Below are 20,668 nucleotides of genomic sequence, written 5' to 3' on the forward strand. Positions count from 1 at the left end.
AGCAAAGGGAACAGAAAACATAAACGTAAAAGCCTATGGTTTCCCTCACCAGCCTTGACTACACAGAAGCAGTGTTTTATTGCAATGGTGGAGGTGATGGAAACCCAGAAGGAGGCTTCCCGTGTCCATCAGATGGGTCCTTCAGAGGCAGAAGCCTGCAGTGGATCCACTGTCCAAGCTCAGGGGAGACCACCAGTGGCAGCAGCAGACTTCTCTGCGGGCGTGCAGACACCTTCTTTCCAGCCTGTGCCCATCTCCTATGGGCAGGATGGTTTCTGTTTAAGCCTTATTTGCAGGACAGTATGCTTTTTTCCCAGATGTCATGATACGTCTTGATAGAGTGCTCTAATGACGAATGCACTCAGGAAAGTTAAGCCTTAAGTGGCACAACCTTGAAGTAAGAAAGGGCTTCACCGTGGTGCACAGCTTCGGCTGCCTTCCCTGAGCTCAGGCTCTGTGGTTTCCTTGGGCACAGGTGTCTCTTCGGCAAACTTATCCTGAGGTTGTTACTTTTCAGTGCTGGTATCCCACTGTCATCTAGTAGTCTCAGCCGAGACTGTGGGCCACATCATAAACTGCAAATACAGGTGGCAGAAGAGAATCCCTGCACTGGATAATTCAGTCTAACCATGCAAGGTGTATAACGGGTGGATGCCCTTAAAAAAATACAATTGCTAAATCACATTGTGCAATCAGGGACTGAAATTCAGAGGAATGAAGCGACTTGCCAGAGATCACACAAGGAACTATGGAGAGCAGAGCCTGTTCCTTCAGACCTAGTTCAGGTCTATAACCACAACCCTGTCCAATTACTCTGACCGTATCCTGAAATAGAAGGTGGCAAAAAGTAGTATGCGTTGTATTATAAGGTGAAACTTGTATAGTCAACCCGGTATAGGATCAATTATTAAAGCCCTCAAGACATTTTCAGACCAAAGCAGTAGCACTGGGATTTACTCCATCTAGACTTCATGGTCTGATTTTAGCATCGATACCACTCAGCTGGAGAGAGAAGTCAATGAAGCAAAGCCTCATTTTTGTGTTCATTATTTATGTTACTGTTGGCCTGTTTGTTCCTGGGAGGCCTTTCTCTACCTGGAGCAGCCATTCATCATCTAGAAATTTTTCCTGATAATTCCTTTGGGAAGAAATGCCCCGTGTCTCCAAAGATCAGAAGAGGCCTTTGGTATTTGTCAGGCAGAAGACTTTTGCTCTAAAGGAGGGATTCTCTTTTGCTTTTGGCTTTTCATCCTGTTATGGTCTCTCAGTTGTCCTGCCGAATTCACTGGTAAAAATCACTACTTTCCTTTTTTTCCCTTACTTTCTTTAATTTTTTTTGCACCATCTCAAAATAGTGACTGAGTCCAATAACAAATAAATGTCAACAAGTGACAGAAAAAGACAGTAACATATAAGTAAATTAAACAAGTGGCCTTCAGCTGAGTTCATGCGGCTGTCAAAGCAGCTGAGGTTTGCCAGCTACCAGAGTACTTGAAGCAGTAGATGGTAGGGTAGGGGAAAAAGGCAAGCTGTGTTGGACTCTGCGCCACTGGCTGCCTCCTTCCCTCCCTGCTTTCACAGCCACTGCGTGGCAAGGAAAGCTAAGCTAGACCGAGCGGCCTTTCCCTTGCCCCAGGAAGGGAGAGCTTCCTGGGCAGGCAGCCGTGCCGTGCCGTGCCGTGCCGTGCCGTGCCGAGCCGAGGCGAGAGGCGGCTGCTCGGAGGGGTTCGTCCCCGTCAGGCGGCCAGCAGCTTTCTCCGGCCTCCGGTTCTGTTCTGCACCCACCGTCTGAGCAGCAGTGCTGGATAGTCAAGGTTAAAAATGCTGCTGGTGATGACGGGGGCACACGGTGAGCTAGCTGCCTGAGGTATGCATCATAAATTGCTTTTGCCTACTTCCTTTGAGAATCTAGGAAATTATTATTTTTTTGATTATTAAAAGAATGTTATTTATGTTGTAAAGTATTGCTAGTTTGAAAAATAAGAAAGAAATGCCAGATTTGCGTACAACCTAAATTCTGTTCCACTGTGCTCTGTAATAGAGCTTTAATTACTCAGTCACAAGCTATTATTTCGATAGGATTCCTGTCTCATTCAGTACAAAAGAGGGCAGAATTAAGGTTGCCTGGGCAACTGTAAATCTGGAGTTTTCTAACATTTGAATACTTGACTTTACAACATGAATAACATTTTTCTTAGTTTTATGTAACTTCAGAATTCATTATCCACGCCACATACAAAATTGTATGACCATCAATAACAGGTTTCAGTGGGCGGTAAGGAGAATGTATAAAGGGTCTACTGTTTTCTCAGTGCGCACACAAACCAAATGCAGAGATGATGTTTGTGTAGATCTGCTGTGTCAGTATGGACAAATGCAGGTTTACCAACAAGTCTGATCGAACTTTAATTAAATGGAACATTTAAGACTTTTCATGGAAAATAATATTCCATGCTTTTAAAAACAGAATGAGGTTAGAAAAAAACCTTATTAATCAGCTTCTGTGTTCTCATTTCCAGGACCTATTAAGATGCAGAGTGTTGACATCAGGGATTTTTGAAACAAGATTTCAAGTAGATAAAGTAAATTTCCAGTAAGTCTATTAGTAATAATTTATGAATATCATACTAATTTTTAAAAACTTAGTTCAGATGTCTGTGCTCATGTATGCTTGGTATAAGTAGGCTTAGGATGGGAGCTGGTTTGGGGTTTTTTTGGTTGGTTTCGGTTTTTAGCTCTCTTTCTGTAGGTCCTAGTAAAATTGCCTCATACTTTGCAAAAAGAGCTGATATTAATTATGTGTATTAGTGATGCTCTATTGTGGGGTTGTCTGTGGCTGTTTTTATGAACTGGTTCATTGATGTAGCACTGTAAACTCGTAAAATACTGTTGGAGATAAGAGCTCGCAGAAGTCGGTGGGAATCCTGCCATGAGTCAGACTTTGTACAGTGGGACAAGGAGAGTTAAATGTCTCCCTCCTTCCAGAGGGCTGCAAGCTCTGTGTTTGTCAAACTTTTACGCTCTGTCTCTGTAAAACACCCTCTGTCGGGCTGCCTCCGCTCAGTGGTTCTTGTCCAGAAAGGTGGCAGCGCTGACGGGCAGAGCTGCCCCCATGTCCTCCTCCTCCTCACAGAGATGCGCTCTCCCCACCACCCTTCAAAATATGCCAAAACCTGCCACATGCGCTTCCGTGGGCTGGAAAGGCCAACACTTGCCCTGGAAAAGAGTATATTTCTCATTTTATGGGTTCAGTAGCCTTCTCCTGGCAGAGCAGGACAGGTGGAGCTGTGCAGCTTTCTGACATGCAGCGCAGCATCAGCAGAGCTCTTGACATGCAGCGTGGCATCAGCAGATCTCTCTCCCCTTCAGGTGGGGTATTTTACTGCCACTGTCCTTGGGGCTGTCAGATTTTTAAACTGAACCCTCATGCTGCTACATGCTTCATATGACTTTCCTAGTGCACATGAGTGATATAACATCCTATGGCTTTTTAACAGCATGTTTGATGTAGGTGGCCAGAGAGATGAGAGAAGAAAATGGATCCAATGCTTTAATGGTAAGTAAAAATATTCCACATTTTTATTTTGAACTTACTCTCTGAGGTGTGAGCAGCTTAGTATTCATATTCACACAGAGTGTGTCACTAATACAGGAGTCCAGTGTTATAGATAATTTCTATGGGTAATTTTGGCAGTTTGGGGAGTAATGGCACCGTTACCCTGAGGAGTATGTGCTGGGATAACAGAGATGGTTTTTTCTCTCTCCTTTCTTTCTTTCGTGTGCTCGACCCAGATGTCACGGCTATCATCTTCGTTGTGGCTTGCAGCAGCTACAACATGGTAATAAGGGAAGACAATAACACAAACAGACTACGGGAATCCCTGGACCTTTTCAAAAGTATCTGGAATAATAGGTAAAACATACCTTATTTCCCACCCACCCTCCCCAATTTAGCTACAGTTCAACTCCTTACAAAATAGGACTCCCCTTACTATACGCTCAGATTGCTAATTCAGAAGATGTCGAGGTAGGGCCCGGTCACAGGGTGCCCCCGCGGTGCATACCGCTCCTCGGCGGGGGCCGGGGCACAGGGATGGTGCCCACGCCGTTTCGCCACTGCCACCGAAGTGATGCAGGGCATGGGGACGGCTTGAAAAGGGCAAGCTCCCTGTGCCGGCTGCCGCAAGGGAAGCGGGGGAGACCCCTTCTGGGTGTCACTGTGCTGCTTGGCCGAGACAGAGAGAGCATCCTCCAAATTACATTTCGTCTCCTCCTGAAATGCAGCAGGAGCAGCAGCTAGCTGTTGGCGTTGCATTCGATTCACCGGCTGGCACTGCTCTCGATACCTGTGTGGGCAGCTGCTCTCGTAAGACTCGTCTCTGAGGGCACACAGTTTCTCTGCCTTGTGGGATGATATTTCATGATACAGATCTAATCTAATTGTAACGGCCATTAAATTGCCATTCTGCCACAGTGCATGTAAATTATAGATATGTAACCAAATAGCAATCTGAGTAGGTTCCTGATAGAGAGTAAGTAAAAACAATACACAAAATAAGGTAATGAAGTTTTCAGCACATACCTATGAGGATGCTCTGCACTGAGAAGTGATTGAAGGTAGAGTGAGGAAAAACATTAAGCTTGAGTCCCAAAGGCACATCGTCACAGTGACGGCTAGGTATAAACTGGGGAAGAAAAGAGATTATTTTCTTTTGATTCATCAGGTGTCATACAGGGCACCCTAAAAGACAGGATATCTCTGTGCATGAACAATAGTTAAGACAGAGCAGTCTGGGGGAAGGCAGCTTTCCAGCCTTTTTCTTTTGCTTCAGCAAAACCAAACAAAGTAGACAGTAATATCTGTTTCTGGACTGCGGTGCTTTTAGGAAATGTCATCATTTTCCCAACTCGATATCAAAAGGATAATTTAGAAAACAGTATTTGAAGACTGCTCCCTTCAGCAATGTCTACTGCAGTTTTTGTAAATGTATTTACGGATCCTATAAATATACCCACCAGCACAGGTGCAACCCAATCGAAACAGTAATTTAGGTCATCTTTTTTTTCTGTTGAAGCATGTTCCACATTACTTTGCTCTCTGTCCATGCAGGGATAGCCAGTAAATTTTCTATTGAAGTGATCTGTTTTACTTGATTAACGTGTCAGAGATAACACACTCGGTTTGTTTTTGGCAGGTGGTTACGGACCATTTCTATCATTTTGTTCTTGAATAAACAGGACATGCTGGCTGAAAAAGTCTTGGCAGGGAAATCAAAAATCGAAGATTACTTCCCTGAATATGCGCATTATACCGTACCTGAGGATGGTAAGGTTTTTCACCACGCAGGGATTGGACCTGGTGGCATAGCCCAGCCCATAGTTCCTCTGTCTCTGTCTGTCTCTCACACACACACAAATCCACAAGCACAATCCTGTTGGTCAGGTAAGGAGCGTGCCGGCAGCACGTAGCTCGGAGGTGCCCCAGCACGGCCAGGGTCTGAAGGGGCTCTGGCTGCTGGCGGGCGTGCGGGGGGACTGCAGGGGGCTGGCTCCAGAGCACCTGCCTTCCCCTCCTTTGGAGCAACCCGAGTCCCAGGAAAGCAAAGCTGCCGGGCACGTGCCTCCCCTGCCAGACGCTTCTGCCTGGGCCTCCCGTGGTGCTGAACTTTGTTAGGGATTCGTTAGACTTATTTTGTGGCCATTCTGCATCCTCCAACACTGTAAACTTCAGCCTTTGCAAATACTGATGGGAAGCCCAGCAGACCAGCAAGGGAACTTGAATGGAGGAAAACCACATTAATAAATACAGAGAGAGCTGTGACAGTGGAGCTATTAGCATGGGTTCGGTTTCTTATCATTTCAAGAGGTACAATGATTCATGCACCGCAATAACATATTGCATAAGTAAACTCTGGTCTTATGCCAGTTTATACCAGGCAGGGGGCTTCCCAAATATCTCGCATCTGTGTCTAGCAAAAGTGGTAAAACTTGCCCTTTCTGACCACTAGCCTCTGCCTTACCCGAGTGATGCCCCTGGCGTAGTGCTTGCAGCCACCCATTGGAAAAGGCTTTCCTTCTCCGCTGACCATCAACAACAGCCTAGGTTATAGAAGTAAAGATGGTAATAAGCTATTTTCAGCTTTCAGTCAGGTCTGGAATTTCAGAACTGTGATACTGAGTTTCAGGTGGAGAGGATAAATAAACTGTCCTAAAATCCGAGTTAACCTGGCACCAGTTTTATAATGCTAAGGAGTTTCAGAAGAAATTTTCTGTCACCATCACGCAGATTATATATACAGAGTTTGGGTAAATTTTCAACGGTTTTTTTTTATAGTAAGCCAGTTGTCAGAATAAAGTAGCTTTTGGTGTTTCTCAGCGGGATTTCACAGAGGATATCCAGAGTGATCCAGCATATTCACACATGAAGCAGCTCTCTATTTTTAACCTGTAGTTGTTCATTTATTCTTTAATTTCAGCTGACATTATTTAAGGACAGCAGCACTGAACTCTAAGATGCTGCTGATTGTGCTGCTGCTCTGTGTGTACCCCTAGCGCTATAGATAAGAGTAAAAAATAGGTTTCCATGCTCTGATAAATTATGTCCTTTACCATATTATAATCATCTGATTTGGTATCTTAGATGAGGAGAAATCACACTGAAGGGAAATGAATAGGTTATCTCTTCACTGTATTGTTTTTTACACTTACAGTAAATATAGTTGTTACATGGCCTAGATAGAGATGACTTCATCTGCCAACAAACAGTACTGACCAATGAGTCTCCCGCTCAACAAGAATTTAAACTAAGGCCCTTTGATGGGCAGTATATCTAAGTATTCTGCTGACTTGGGGCCTGGAAATAAAATACATGTATTAAAAGATCTTTTGACGCTATCATTTTTTTCAAATGTAATCTTGTACTAACCATTTTTCAGCCCAAATTCCTGCCTGCAGAAGCTTTATTCAGGACATGCTGTTCTGCTGCAGAAACTGAACAGCTCAGCTGCTTTTTCTAGTCATATTTTCTGATAAAAGTTAAACCCTAACTCCCCGCTTGTTTTGTATCTATATGAACAAACTTGTGGATGTGAGTAAACCTCTTTATGATATGACCAATGACATTGATGCAATGATTTCAGCAATTTTCAGGTTCCTAAAATATGTTAAATGCATAATCAGGTTTTACAGTACCTTTCCGTTTTAGAATTACCTATCAGGGATTTCCTGTGGATATTTAGCATTTTAATTTCTGTATTGAAGGACTAGTTCTTCCTTATTAAATCTTTTATTATGAAAAGTAGATTATTGTTTGCTTTTCATGTTTCTGATGTCATTTATTTTTAATTGAACAGCAACACCAGACGCAGGAGAAGACCCCAAAGTCACAAGAGCCAAGTTCTTCATCCGGGATGAGTTTTTAGTGAGTAATTTTGATCTTATGTGTGATTCTATCATAGGAAATACTGGCAGATGGTGTAGTTTATTTAGGGAAAACTGATGGGTTTTTGCAGAAAGCTAGAAGGAGAGGAGAACGTCTGGCAATTCCCTAATTCTTTTCAGCTGCCCATCTTGCAGAACCTTCCCTAGTGCTTGCACATTTTTATGCCCATTCTATATAAAGTCACCTGCCCTGCAAAGCGTCACACAGCAAGTAAGTGCTAGTGCTGAAAACGGCCGTGTGCCTGCCTGCTTGCTTCCAGGTTTGGTGTGGGTGCCAGCAGCCCTCCCTCTCTGCACAAGGGGGGCAACGCCGAGCACTTTTTGCCTTGCCAGTTAGTGAGGTTTTCTGTGGTTGTCTTTACCTGTAAGATGCTACTGGCTGTTGCCTTGAACGTTTATTTTGTGTATCAGTCCAGTCCATGTTTAAGCAAATAGGCTTTTTTTTTTCATCCTGCATTCCTCCAAGGGCTTTGGCAGTGCTGAGCTGGCAAGAGGGAATGAACAAAAAAAGCAGATTTTTTCTTTAAATAAGATTTCTGTTGTGCCAATGAGGAGGTTTGCCTCACCCTAGGACTGGTGTCATGGCCCTACTGAGCAATCATAAGAAAGTTTCCTTGCCTGGTCACAATTATTCTTGCAATTGAGGTTTTCTCCAGAGCTAGAGCTGAAGAGGTGTTGTCTGCATTTCACAGATAGAAGCAGTTATCAGGCACACGATCACAGCCCAGCACTGCTATCAGAAACGGAGGGCTTAATCCGGTATCGCCTACAGCTTCACTCCTATCGAGTCATGCCCACAGTGCAAAGCAGTAACAGAGACCAGAACCAAGGCTCATCTGTCTTGCCCTACTGGTAGAAACTCTGTGGGGCTGTTAGAGAGAACAAATGTAATCATTAGAATTCAGAATTTTAAAGTCATTACGCATTTACAAGTATGGTTAGGATTTATGGCTGTTGATGCAACAAGAAAGAAACAATTAACTGTGTTCACACCTTGGGGTTTTCCGCTCACCGCCTTAACCTTCCGGATTCCGAGGAAAAATGTCAGAATGTGCTGTTTTAACAAGAGTTACGGAAAAAAAAAAACACTTGAAGCCAGATCTCTCTTGTGGTAACGCTGAAATGGTGTGAAGCAGGTGATGGTATCCAGTTTGGAAGGAGGGTCTAAGAGAACCCAATTATGGGGAAACTAGGGTGAAACTCCTCACCCTTATCTAGTTTCCTTATTTAAAAAAACCACACCAAGGGTGAGGCCCTTGCCTGCCATGGCTCATGGGCGTTACAGAAAGAGGCCACCTACGAAGCGGGTAGGGAGGGGAAGGGGCACAGGCATTGCAACCACATAAAAAACGACGGTGCGGCTGCAGGGGCCCTCGGCAGCCGCGGGTGCTGGGTGCAGGAGAAGCCTTTGGGCCAGTGCCAGTGCCCGGCATTTGCCAGGCAGTCCCCGGGGCTCGGGCGTGGGGCCGAAACAGGGCTGAAACGGCTTTCCCCGCTTTCCCTGCAACCGCCGCAGCCCTGGCAGAGAGCATCTCCTCCGTAAGCAACGTTCGTGTGTCTCCTGGGTTTGTGGTTGGGTTTCTCAGCGTAAAGAAACAGAGGGATGTAGTCATTTGAACAGTTGCTTTAAATTCTTGGGCTGTTTGAAATGCAAGACTTTCAAGTGAGGTGTTTCTGCTCCCACAAATGGTCTGAAGAGCCCGCGTGTGCCCCGAGTAATGGAGGCTGTGCACGGGCCCAGCGGGGAGGGCGAGGTGGGAAAAGGCCGAGTCGAAACACCGACTTTCAGGTTTGCGGAGTAGGCAAAAAAGGCTGTTTTGGAAAGAGGGGGACAAAGGGGATGGGGGAAGTAAGCTTGGCATACAGACTGGGGAGGGGTCTGATGTCCTTAGCCAGGTGCAAGGAAGAAAAGGTGTCTATTTTCTGCCTACGGCCTTCTTGGCTCTGCTTTACACATTTCCTTCCAAGTCTCTTTATTTATGACCTTTTCCTTGTCCCACTCTGTTAAATTTTCAGACGTGATTCAGAGAAATCTGGTTTTATTCATTTAAAGCTTTATTGTGATTTTTATCATGGTAGCGGGTCTGCATAAGGTGTGGATATGTGTGAAAATCACCACCATGGTGCTGCACCCCTTAAAACTCTACCTGGCTGTGGGCACTGGTGGTGGCAAATTTAAAGCATGTAATTCAAAGATTTTTAGAAGGAGGTTAAACGTAAACACATTTCCAACAACTGTTGCTACGTGGTAGTATATGAGTATTAGGAAGGCAAAATACATGGGCTCCTGATTTCAGAATTGGTGCAGGGGGCTGTAGCCTCTGGAGGCATTGGTGGCCAGCCTGGCTGCTTGGCACCGCTGGTTTTTAATGGGGGGAGTGGTGGGCGAGGGCTGACGGGACGTATCTTATAGGAAGTTCTCCTTCCTTTGGTTCAGGCACGTCCTTTCTCCTCCCAAGCTCTACACGGAGGCAGCATGCTCATGCGCTTCTTGTTCAGGCTACTCCCCAGCCCCATGTTGGTGTTTTGTACACAGGGCTCTCCAGCTGCTGATGTTTCGTTTTAATACATCCCCAGTGTATAGGTAACCCCTGTTAAAACAGTGGCACGGCTTCTCTGGTTCGTGCTGGTTTTTAAAAAATCTGAATCTGGAGCTGCTGTTCAAACACACAGACCAGGCTCCCTCAAATCGTGCATTTGGCTCCTCGCTGAAAACTGTCGTCCTGACCCCCGCAGTATAGGGACACCGGTATTAAATGCTCACACTTGTGTTACAGGAAAGTAAATCTTGTTATGTTGCTGTCCCAGGGGATATTGTTTATCCCCTCTGAACGAGTGCTAGGTAATACACTACTATTCAAAATGACTTTTGAGTAGGGGTGAAAATACTGCATTTATCTTAAAATGAGCTACAGAGCTGTCGGGACCGAAAAAAAAACCCATAACATTTTGGAAATACATCCTTTGACATGCCTTATATGTAACCAGGTGTCACCAGAACATTGTGGGCAGCGTACTACCATAGACATTAGCGGAATCAGTGCATGAAAAAGACAAGCAAACACTTAGTGAAAGAACAGGTATCTTACCAGAACACAAGGAAAAGATTGAACGTTGGGTTGGTGGGGTGGGGTGCTCCCTACTGCCCGCATCTGGGTGGCACCGAAAGTGTTTGTACGTTGTCCCTCACCGATGGCATGTAGCGTTTAGTCCCAGAAAGCGCGTCAGAGGAGTCTGATCCCCGTCTCGCATCCTTACAGTATGTTAACTGCTGTCTGCAGACTGTACAGAGACATTAATGCGCTTGTTAGAGCGTACTGAGATGGTGCTGCTTGGAGGAAGCGTGTTGGAAGGGATGAGAGCAAGGTGGCAAGTGCAGCTGGAGGCTGCACATACAGATGTGGGTCTCAGTGCAGAGCAAAAGAGCCACGGACCCCTGCAACAGGCCAAGGCTGAACGCTTCCGAGGCTTGTGAGTTAAGAATGAAAAAGTGCAGCAGTAGTTGTGAGGCAGACTGGACCATCTTTCAGGGTACTTTTTTTTTTAAGTCTGATTTGAAAAAAAAAAAAAAAAAATTAGTAACTTGTCTCTCCGTGCTGCAGCTGAATGGTGGCATTACACCACTGTCATACAGAACAGATCTGCAGGGGGGAAGAAATGTAAAGCAGCTGTTGTATCAAACATAGAAACACTATTGCATTTTTGTACTGTTTTAAAATCAGTATCATCTTGAATGTCCATGCACACCGCTGTCCTTTTGGCCCTTGGGTTCCTAAGGGTCTGATTTCCCCCAGACTTTGCAAGACAGCAAAGATCTCCTCAAACCCTTCTGGAAGATTTTACAGGTAGACAAATACAATCCACATTTTAATTGAATTTCAGCATTTTGCCACCATTGCAGTAATTTGTACAACTTTTTTTTTTTCTTCTTTTGTTATTGTTTAGTGTATTTCATGCTTCAAATATGGTCTTAACAACTTACCCATCAATTGAATACATTATTGAATTAATATTTTTCATGAGGGTAAGCCTTGAACTAGGTATTGAGTGTAGCTTAGTAAGAAGAAAATAATTTTTAGTGTATGTATGGAACACCCCGTTTAATTAGTGTTGTAATTTGTAATGTTGCCTACGTTACCTACAAAAATCTGCAATTTCTTGTTGATCTAATTATGTAAATCGTGGCTTCTAAATGTCTATAGTTTTGCATATCTGTAGCTGCAGGTATTTAAAAGGTCAATCCTACATGTAAAATAAATCACTGTATTAAAAATACATAGTGTAGCGAGAGAGAGAGAGAAAACGTTTTTTGTTGTTTAGCCAGTATAATTTGTAATAAAATTCAGACTAGATTTTTTTATAAAAACTATTATCCCAGGAACTGACCTTCTGCTTTCATGACATTCCATTCCATATATATTCAAGATAATGATCTAGAATGGATTTATATTTATCAGTCCTATAGTAATACAGAACAAAATTAAGATCTTTTTTTAAATATTTTTTAAGAACGTGGGAAATTTTAACAAGAGAAGAGCATGAAGTGACGCTGGAGGTCAAGTTAGCAACCTAAAAAGTTGCAGAGTAGCCTTGTGAAAATTTAATTCTGCGTGGTCTGATGTTTACTGGATTTGTGCATGTTTTATCATTCTCTGGGAACCCGGCCACTCTGGTGATAATTCCACCATGTTCTGGTCTCAATAACGATACCAAGTCTTCAGCCAGCTTAATAGGTGCTGTAAGTAAAGGTAGCTTCAGTGGCCTTCAGCTTCAAGAAGCAGAAGTGGTAGGATGCTGTTCTCTGCCACTCCTGGCTTCACAGCTGGGAGGTTTTCTGTTGCTCATTTAAGCCAGGAGTTCAAAAATTTACCACATGATGGCACCAAAAAAGAAGAGAAAATCACTCCTGGGACAGCTGCATGGCAGACTGCAGTGCTGTCAGCAGCACAGGTTAGCTGCAGAGCGAGGTGCAAATGATAATAGCTTGTGCAGATGATGGTAGCATCAGCGGCTCTTACGAAGTACTACTATACTGACCCCGTAATAGTACCCATCACTTTTTTTAATCATTTCAAATTTGTGGTTCATATTGGACCAGACCACAGACCCTCCTCCTTTTTATTTATTTATTTTAATGACCTACATACAGAATTTCCCAGGTTTCGTGGTACTCCATAAGTGTGTAGACCGCCAATATGTGAAACTTCTTGTGGCAGGGCGCCTGAGCCTTTTTTTTTCCCCCCTCACTTTTTCCACAGAGGATAAGTACAGCGAGTGGAGACGGCAGGCATTATTGCTACCCACACTTTACATGTGCAGTGGACACAGAAAATATCCGCAGAGTGTTCAACGACTGTCGAGACATCATTCAAAGGATGCATCTCCGCCAGTATGAACTCTTGTGAGGGGGATCACCGTGGAACCTGTGGTTTTAAATTCTTTGCTCCTTACTCTTTCTCTTGATACTACCCCACACAGGGTGGAAGAATATACTATAGAAATGTCAGTCTCTTCACTTTGTTTACTTTAATTATTTAACCTTAAAGCTGATTTGAAGCAAGTTTGGGTTGTTTTTCCTTCATGCTTTTTGGGACTTTTGTGCTTTATTTTGACATGCCACTTCTTCGTCATTCCACTAAGCCCTTCGGCTACCTCTGTTCCCTTAGGTTTTGTTTTTTTAACTGAATGTGACCTGCTAAATTTTTTCCAGCAGGTTAACGTCAGTTCAAACTGGTATGTCAGCTGGATGACACTAAAGTCATACCTATCCCTCTGTGTGGGTTTCCTTTTTAACATGACATTGAAGAGTACTTGATGGGTGAAAAAAAAGATTAATGCACTTTGTATCAGGTTATTAAATACTGTTGAGGAAGTAGACACACAATGTAGCAGCACCACAATATTTATTACTCTGTCACAGTTTTTAGCATTTCTGAGTTGCAGGTCAACTGATAAAGTGACCTCCTCTTTTAAGCCGTTACTGGCACAGGAAGTAGAGTAGATAATGAGAGGAACAGTGAAGACAAAGCAATTTTTCTGGGGTTTTGGAGCTAAGTGTCTCTGCACACCTCAGGCATTTGAATTACAGCTACTTTTCAGCCTGTTGCATCTAGGCAGAAAATTATACCACCCTCACTTACGTTATTTGTGCTGTCCACAAATGATCCTTTTAGTTCAGATCATTCTTGGACAACAGTCCTCTCCCTATATATATTTTTTTGTTTTACTGCTGGTTTATTATATTGTACAGACTGTAAAATGTAATATTATTTTGTACAACTTTATTGAAGAAAAATACTTGTAGAAGATCTTTGTGCCTTGATTATGGCTGTACCTGTAAAATGAGCTAAGATGTAAGTATGTTTTTGATTGCGCTGTACAGCTTGATGTCAACCTTACCTGCAGCAGTGACTGGAGGTAAGAACTTTATCTGTAGAGTTTAGGGGTTTTTTTCTGGTTTATATAAAATGCTCTTTAGTATAAAAATTATAAATTATGCAAATTAACCACTTACCTTTCCAAGTAAGGTATTACAGTCACCGGATGTTGCAGCAAACATGCCTTTCTCTTTTGAAGTCTCAGCTTTAAAACATTGGAATTCATTCAAGTGTCCAAATTGCAACCTGGTGTTGTTTTAATGGGAACCAAGGATTTTCTTTTTTTCTTTTCCTTTATATTTAGGAAATATGTTTGGTAATTCTTTGGTCATTCATAGAACTTCACAATTGCACAGACCGATTGTGAATGTGTAAAGCACCATTCTATAGAGCTCTTCAATCTTTGTACCAACAGCGGCTTTCATTGTGCAAGTAAATAGCAAGAAAGAAGAAAAACAAAAAAAAGGTGTATAAACCCTTGTGTCTGGCCTAAGAGAATTACAAGATGACATTTTTATTTCTCTTTTAATAAAGAGACACATTAGAAAATTGTTTTATTTTAAATATTGTAGAATCAAAATGTGTGAATATTTCTCAAACTTGAATAATTTATGCAAATGACATTCTCAAAACAAGTTGTGGTACAGTACAATATATAAAAAGCAAGAATTGCTGTAGCAATAAGGCATGTCCTTTTTAGTAACTATAACACTGCTTTATATTTTATACATAGGTGTTTTATGTCTGTGACTATATACTTTTCCTGTGTCCAAGATAACCTGTACAAATGTCTAAAATTACAGTTGCAATAACAGAAACCTAGAGAAGTGTTAGACTACATTACTTTATAGAGTGTTTTACCACACTTTGGACCATTCCCCCCCACTTGCATTTTAAATTTAGGGAGAGATTAAGAGCTAATATGTTGCCCACATTGGTGTATAAATCAACAGGTTTGATTAACTTTTTACTATAAGCATTGTTATTAGTTACAAACCCCAATCAGTCATCTTTTTAAATACAGACTACACACAAATTGAGAACTTGTTTCTATTTGATGATAAACAATCCCATTTTAAATACTATAATATGACCCTTTCTTCTTTTTCCCAAAAACATGTATACTTTGATATCTGTATGTTCAATTAGTCATCAGGTATCACCCAGAAAGTGAAAGGCTGGGTGGAATAAACTAACAATAAACAAAATTCCCAAATGCAAAGATTCTGTCACTTCCCATGCCAAAGAAAGTAATAGAGTGAATAACAAAAGATAGATAGTCTTTTCTTTAAAACAACCCCCAGCCCAGGAGTTCAGGTTAGAGCTCCCAGCCTCTGCAGGAGTGTCAGCAGGGAAACTGGTCCTGGTGTGAAAGAGTCCCTCTGGCCTTTCTCAGGCGGGTGGGGAGAAGCAGCAGGTTTGTCGCATCTTCCCTCACACACAGCACACCGAGACGCTGAGCTCGGGTTTTGCATTGGCCCAGCTCTGCAGTGTGCTTGCAGCATGGCTGGCAGCCTCCGCCTCCCCATGGAGGAGCTATTGCAGTTCAAAATGTGACTCTACGATAAAGGTAACAGAACTTGGCAGCCCTGCAGGAATCTGAAATAAGGCGCATTCCTATCCCTGTCTGTCCATAGACTGAGGGCCAAGGCGTAGGATAATGTTACTGCAGCTGTATTTGACCTTCCTTCTTGCAGAAGATCGGCAACTGGAGGGCCCCTCACCACACAGATCTCTGGGATGCAATAGGGCCCTCGTTTTTTTAAGCTCATCATAGCACATCTTTTTAAAAACAGCAGCTTGAGGTGTCACCCTAATTTTTTTTTTAAGCAGGTCTCAAGAGCGTATCAGCAAACTGGATCCACGAGCTTCTTCCCGTTGTCTGGTAGATGATAACTGCAAATTGTAGTCCGCTAACAATTTCATGTGTCAAGAAGATTTCTTGTCCCAAACCACAGTCCCTTACATAGGACATCCTAAAAAGGCTACAGAAATCCACATCTCTGTGCTGATGTATCTAGTTTCTGCCTGACCCTAACAAACAGAAGTATGACATTAGAAGGGCCATGCAGCAATAAAACAGAGAAACGTTTCCAGTTTGCAGGACTGAGCCTCCACCAGGGTAAGACACTAGTGCAGATAAGTAACGAGGCTATAGGATTTACATAATGTACAGTTACACTTTTAATATACATATTTGATACAAAAATTATAGCAGGAAAAGGACTCATTTGATTGTAGAATACAGTATTTTTGTACAGCATGAAACGTTCATTTCAGTTAATTATTTATCCTGTAGTAGTCATATCAGCTGTATAGGACTTCTATGGTATGTGTAAATGCAACCTGCCTTCAGACTAGCAATCAAATTAGGTCATTTGCTGGCATGAATATAGTCTGATGTTTGACTGTTCTCAGCTTTGGTATTTCAGTGACTGAATGCAGATGTCTGGCTCTTCATACTGCTTTATGCTTACTGATTAAACGCTGAGCAAAATAAAATGGTGGAGTGAGAAGCTGACAATGAGCTAGTATCAGGATTACAAGCAGAGCACCTGCTGCACAGTATATAGTAAAGACTCTGCTCTCATAGGGAAGGAAGCATTTTTGGAGGGAGAAGTCAGTTGGTGTTATGCTGCCCTGGAAAAGAAATGAAGACTGTCACTTTGCTGTTACAGTGGGTTCCAAATTGGGAGTAAACACCACAACTGTCAGATCTCCCCTTTCTAAATTCTGTGTTGGGTGTCAAGGGTTGGGGCCAGTTTCCTAGTACCAGTGCCTTCTCCAGGGGGCTGAAGAGTCCGTACCTTGCGGTGCTGGGCACTAACTGGAATATTCACCAGGCCAACATTAGCCCAGAGGCCAATCTTCCCTATATTCCATCCAGCGTAAATAGAGCTGGGCTCCTCATCTGAGCTGCCTTCAAGAGAAGCCTAACTTTAGCTGCTGTAAATCCACCTAGATGGAACCTTCCCAGGCTAAAGTTAGGTTTTGTGAATGTGCCCCTTCCTCCCCCCTCCAGGCCCTCCTCCTACCCAGTACGTGCTGCAAAAAAAACGTTGGCTAATCCAAATTCTGAACATGAACTTCAACAAAGAAAGAACTTCATTGGGTTTTGGCTTGACTTTGCAGTTCAAATTAAAGTTTACAACGGACCGAGGCTGAGTTAAAACAGTAGTGAAGATGATGCAACTTTTATTAGCCAACCTCTTGTTTTGCAGTGAAGATGCACTGTCTGGCATGTGCAAAGAGCATGTGTAGTTTGAAGGCAGCTACTCTCAGGAATACAGAATAAACAGAACTACTTTCAACAAGAAATATTAACAGTTGCATAAAATGAATTGAAAAGTTTGGGGTTATCTATCTGTGTATTAAGCAGCCTAAACTCAACAGCAGTAAAAATACATGAAAGATTCCCCCCCCAAGTCACAGACTACTCTGTAAACAGATTGTAGGTTTTGCTTCTTACTCCAAGTTTCCAGGAGTTCTGTTTTATTTTTTGAACTGGGGAACTAATTGATTTACCTCTAAGGCTATACTGAGCACTGGAACTGCCTGTGAGAGCATAACCAACACACTGTACAAAATGTGAATTGGAAACGAGGAGGCAGACTATTGGCATGTGACAAACGTTTTCACTGTGTGAAGCGGTTAACGCACAAGTGTGAAAAACCACGATCACCGTGCAAGGGTTTGAGGTGGATATGGTCTTGTTTTCATAGTTGGTAAATCAACCAAGCCAAACTAGTCTTTCTACTGTTCAGTGCACAATACTGATTATTTTTACAAGTCAATAGTTTACAATGCACCCTCTTTATAAGAAAACGTTGATGCTTGTACCCAGATACTAATTAGATCTTTAACAGCATTGCTTTGTACCACACAGAACATGGTGGCTCCCACAGATGTACTTTATAAAGTGGATGCAGTGTACTGAGTGGGTTGGGTGGGTAGGCAATTTTTTTTTATTTTTTGTTTTTACAGGTAGAATCAGTTTTAAAATATAGCTGACTGCCATGTTGATTTATTTATGAAAGTTATCTGACAAAAATAAAAAAAATTAAAACTTACCATGATGAAACTAGGATTGTTTCTATTCCTCCAACTGAATGACGGGACACTGATTTCTGGAATTTTCCCTGCGTGCAGCACTTCACAAGCACTATGTGTATGCCCACTGAGAATCAAACGGGGATGAAACCACCATATCAGCTAGAACACAAAACGGTAAAGCGCAAAAGTTAAGTCATAACTAAAAAGAAGTTGAGCTTAAAACCCTTTTTTTTTTCCTCCTAACAGAACGAAGTTATAGCAATTCTAATATTCTTACAAAGTGTTCTGTGTAAACCTGTTTTGCAGTAAGACATGCTGATATTGTAATATTAATCATACCCATTTGGCCCTCATCCCAAATACTAGCCGGGGGTTTTTTTTTGACCATACAGATCAGAAAAACAAAGGCAATAGCATGCTGTTGACATCACAAAGAAAAGATGACATCACAAAGAGAAGAACCTTGGTTTTAGTAAAGCAATGTCCTTTTCTTCTCTAAGGGAGAATCTTGCACTGCCAGTCTTGAGTGGAGACATTTATGCAGAAGGAAACAAATACTGACCATGAGATTTTTAGGGAATACTTTGACTTTACATTTTCTTGTCGGTACTAATTCAGCAGAAGCTGTGCTTTCGAAGTGTTGGAAAAGAGTGGCTTTCTACTAGGTTTGTCAATAATCTACAGAGTATATAAAGCACAAAATGCTAACCTGGAGGTAACGGCACTCCAGCAAGCTTAAGAGCAGTGGGACTTACTTACAGCCTGTACCTGGGACACCCAGCAGAATCAAGGCCACGATCCTGATGATCCTCAGGGGAACAGCTCTAACAAGCAGCCTCTCAAAGGCCTTGTTAACTGTGGTCTGTTTGTCTCAGCTAACACCCTTTCCAAAATTTCTTAATCTAGATAGATCTACACCCAAATCCCCCTCCCACCCACCCACTGATACTCAAGTTCCTAATATATCAAACCTTTTGTGATGCTTCCTGAGACAGTACGTCATACTTCTCTTTAAATGGGATGTTCTTCTCTGCTGGAGGAGCAGAATCTTCTCCACTGCATTCAGCATCACTTTTCCGATAGAGAGGGTAATGCTGGGATAAATTCAAAGCAAGGATCAGTTGTTAACAATCCAGCCTTTCTGGAACAGTAATAAATACACTAGAAACATGTCAACATGTTGTCTCACCCCATCTCCAACACACCTGTAAAAGGATGGGTTCTGAAGCTGGAAGCTTTTCCACATCACTGCACCTTTTGTTGGAATGATTTGGTTTCTGTGAATAAAATCAATCCATACATCTTGTCAGCACCATAGGGGTGGGGAAGGGAAGTAAACAACAGCCAGGTTTTCAGGGGGTTGGGGTGGGGTGGGGGGGTGGTTTGGTTTTTTACAAAAAGCAGTATCAGCTCAGAGTACAGTGTTTAAATACTGTCCACTGTATAAACTTTTAAGAGCCTCTACTGTGGATGGAAGGGGAAATGCTTTAATTCCCTTTGCTGTATATGCTGTAAATACGGTTGCACTCTTTCTGAATGCAGAAAGCAACAGCAGAATCTCACTGCACAAACAAGGCAAAAAAGATTGAGGGCAGCCCAAGAGAGACAGCAGAGTCTGGCAATTTTTCTACTGGGAGCTGCTTTCCTGATTGCCAACTCAGTCAATCATGCTGCCTACTGTGCATCCACTCAGCCTATGAAAAAGGGAGGAGGAATGAAATGCAAGAAGCAACTGGATTTGATGAAAAAATACTACAATTAAAACTCTACTAGGCTATCAAGACAGGACTCCAGTAGAATCAGAAAACTATAAGAATAGGCTAGCTTGAAGGATATAAAACAGAACAATATGCATAAATATAAATGCAGGGATTATGTAGTATCTTAAGTAAGTCAAAGGAGGGTTACAGAACTTCTACCATTCCTCAGAACAGAGGAAATTACACCCTCTGTTTGTTGGCAGCACTGAGAAGGAAGTTAACACCATTAATGCAAAGCAACACAGTTAATAGTTAAGTAAAAATGGTAAGAGGCAAATGAGACGAAAGATTTGCTAACAACAAGTTACAATATGAATTGGAAGCAGCTTTTTTTCAGGAGAGTCTTAGTTATAGCCTGACTATTGCTGCAGTATCAGTATTCCTGTTACAGCAGCTGAGTTCCTGGCTATGATCAGATATTTAATAAACTCTTACCTGCTGGGAGCAGTTCAGTTTGTGAGAAAGCGCCACAAGCTTTGCCTCTGAGGTACGGCAGACAGCACAGCCATCACCTTCCATGGCTACGCTGTTTACTAGGACAAAGCTGGAAAATAGCAGGGAGTGGGCAAAGAGAAGGGAAGTGGGGAGGACAGGAAAGCATTTGCTATTCATGCACACACACAACGCAAGTGTTCCAGAGCTGGACACAGCTCAACAAGACAGCAGACCGTAACAGCTTCCAAAATCACATGCTATAAATTCTCTTTGCAGTATCCATACTGTAGCCGTTTCCTTACCTCGTAGGCTGCTTTATAAGCAGTTGTTAATTAGGTTGCGCAATATACTGTATGCTGTGCTTCATATTTACACTTAAAAGATTTTTTATATTATAATGGATACTTAAGTGGTATTCTAGTGGAACATTGGAAGCCCACTGAGCTGAATTCTGAGGGAAAGGAGAACTTGCTTCTCTCCACACACACGTTTTAGACCTCAGAGATGTAATTTTAGACATTTGATTTCTTCAGAACTACTGAAAAGCAAAACAGCACTGCATTTGGCTGGCTACCCTGAACAAACTTAGTTTCATACTTTGCG

General features: G+C 42.5%; 2 protein-coding genes across 11 annotated transcripts in view; one reads left to right on the forward strand and one right to left on the reverse strand.

Moving 5' to 3' along the window:
• Positions 1 to 17,887, forward strand: part of GNAL (G protein subunit alpha L) — a 197,269-nt gene extending 179,382 nt beyond the window's left edge. For all 3 annotated transcript variants that reach the window (XM_030012134.2, XM_030012135.2, XM_030012136.2), the window contains exons 7-12: positions 2,520 to 2,593; positions 3,498 to 3,556; positions 3,793 to 3,913; positions 5,196 to 5,326; positions 7,353 to 7,420; positions 12,699 to 17,887. In XM_030012134.2, coding sequence (XP_029867994.1) covers positions 2,520 to 2,593; positions 3,498 to 3,556; positions 3,793 to 3,913; positions 5,196 to 5,326; positions 7,353 to 7,420; positions 12,699 to 12,845 — 600 coding nt within the window. In that variant the 3' untranslated portion in view covers positions 12,846 to 17,887. The remainder of the gene's footprint in view (positions 1 to 2,519; positions 2,594 to 3,497; positions 3,557 to 3,792; positions 3,914 to 5,195; positions 5,327 to 7,352; positions 7,421 to 12,698) is intronic.
• Positions 15,984 to 20,668, reverse strand: part of MPPE1 (metallophosphoesterase 1) — a 32,744-nt gene continuing 28,059 nt past the window's right edge. For all 8 annotated transcript variants that reach the window (XM_030012138.2, XM_030012141.2, XM_041123098.1 and 5 more), the window contains 5 exons: positions 20,066 to 20,174; positions 19,076 to 19,147; positions 18,842 to 18,964; positions 17,889 to 18,029; positions 15,984 to 16,457 (listed from right to left, as the gene is read on the reverse strand). In XM_030012138.2, coding sequence (XP_029867998.1) covers positions 16,275 to 16,457; positions 17,889 to 18,029; positions 18,842 to 18,964; positions 19,076 to 19,147; positions 20,066 to 20,174 — 628 coding nt within the window. In that variant the 3' untranslated portion in view covers positions 15,984 to 16,274. The remainder of the gene's footprint in view (positions 16,458 to 17,888; positions 18,030 to 18,841; positions 18,965 to 19,075; positions 19,148 to 20,065; positions 20,175 to 20,668) is intronic.

Source organism: Aquila chrysaetos, chromosome 4 (genome assembly GCF_900496995.4).
Source record: "Aquila chrysaetos chrysaetos chromosome 4, bAquChr1.4, whole genome shotgun sequence".
NCBI classification, from domain to species: Eukaryota; Metazoa; Chordata; class Aves; order Accipitriformes; family Accipitridae; genus Aquila; species Aquila chrysaetos.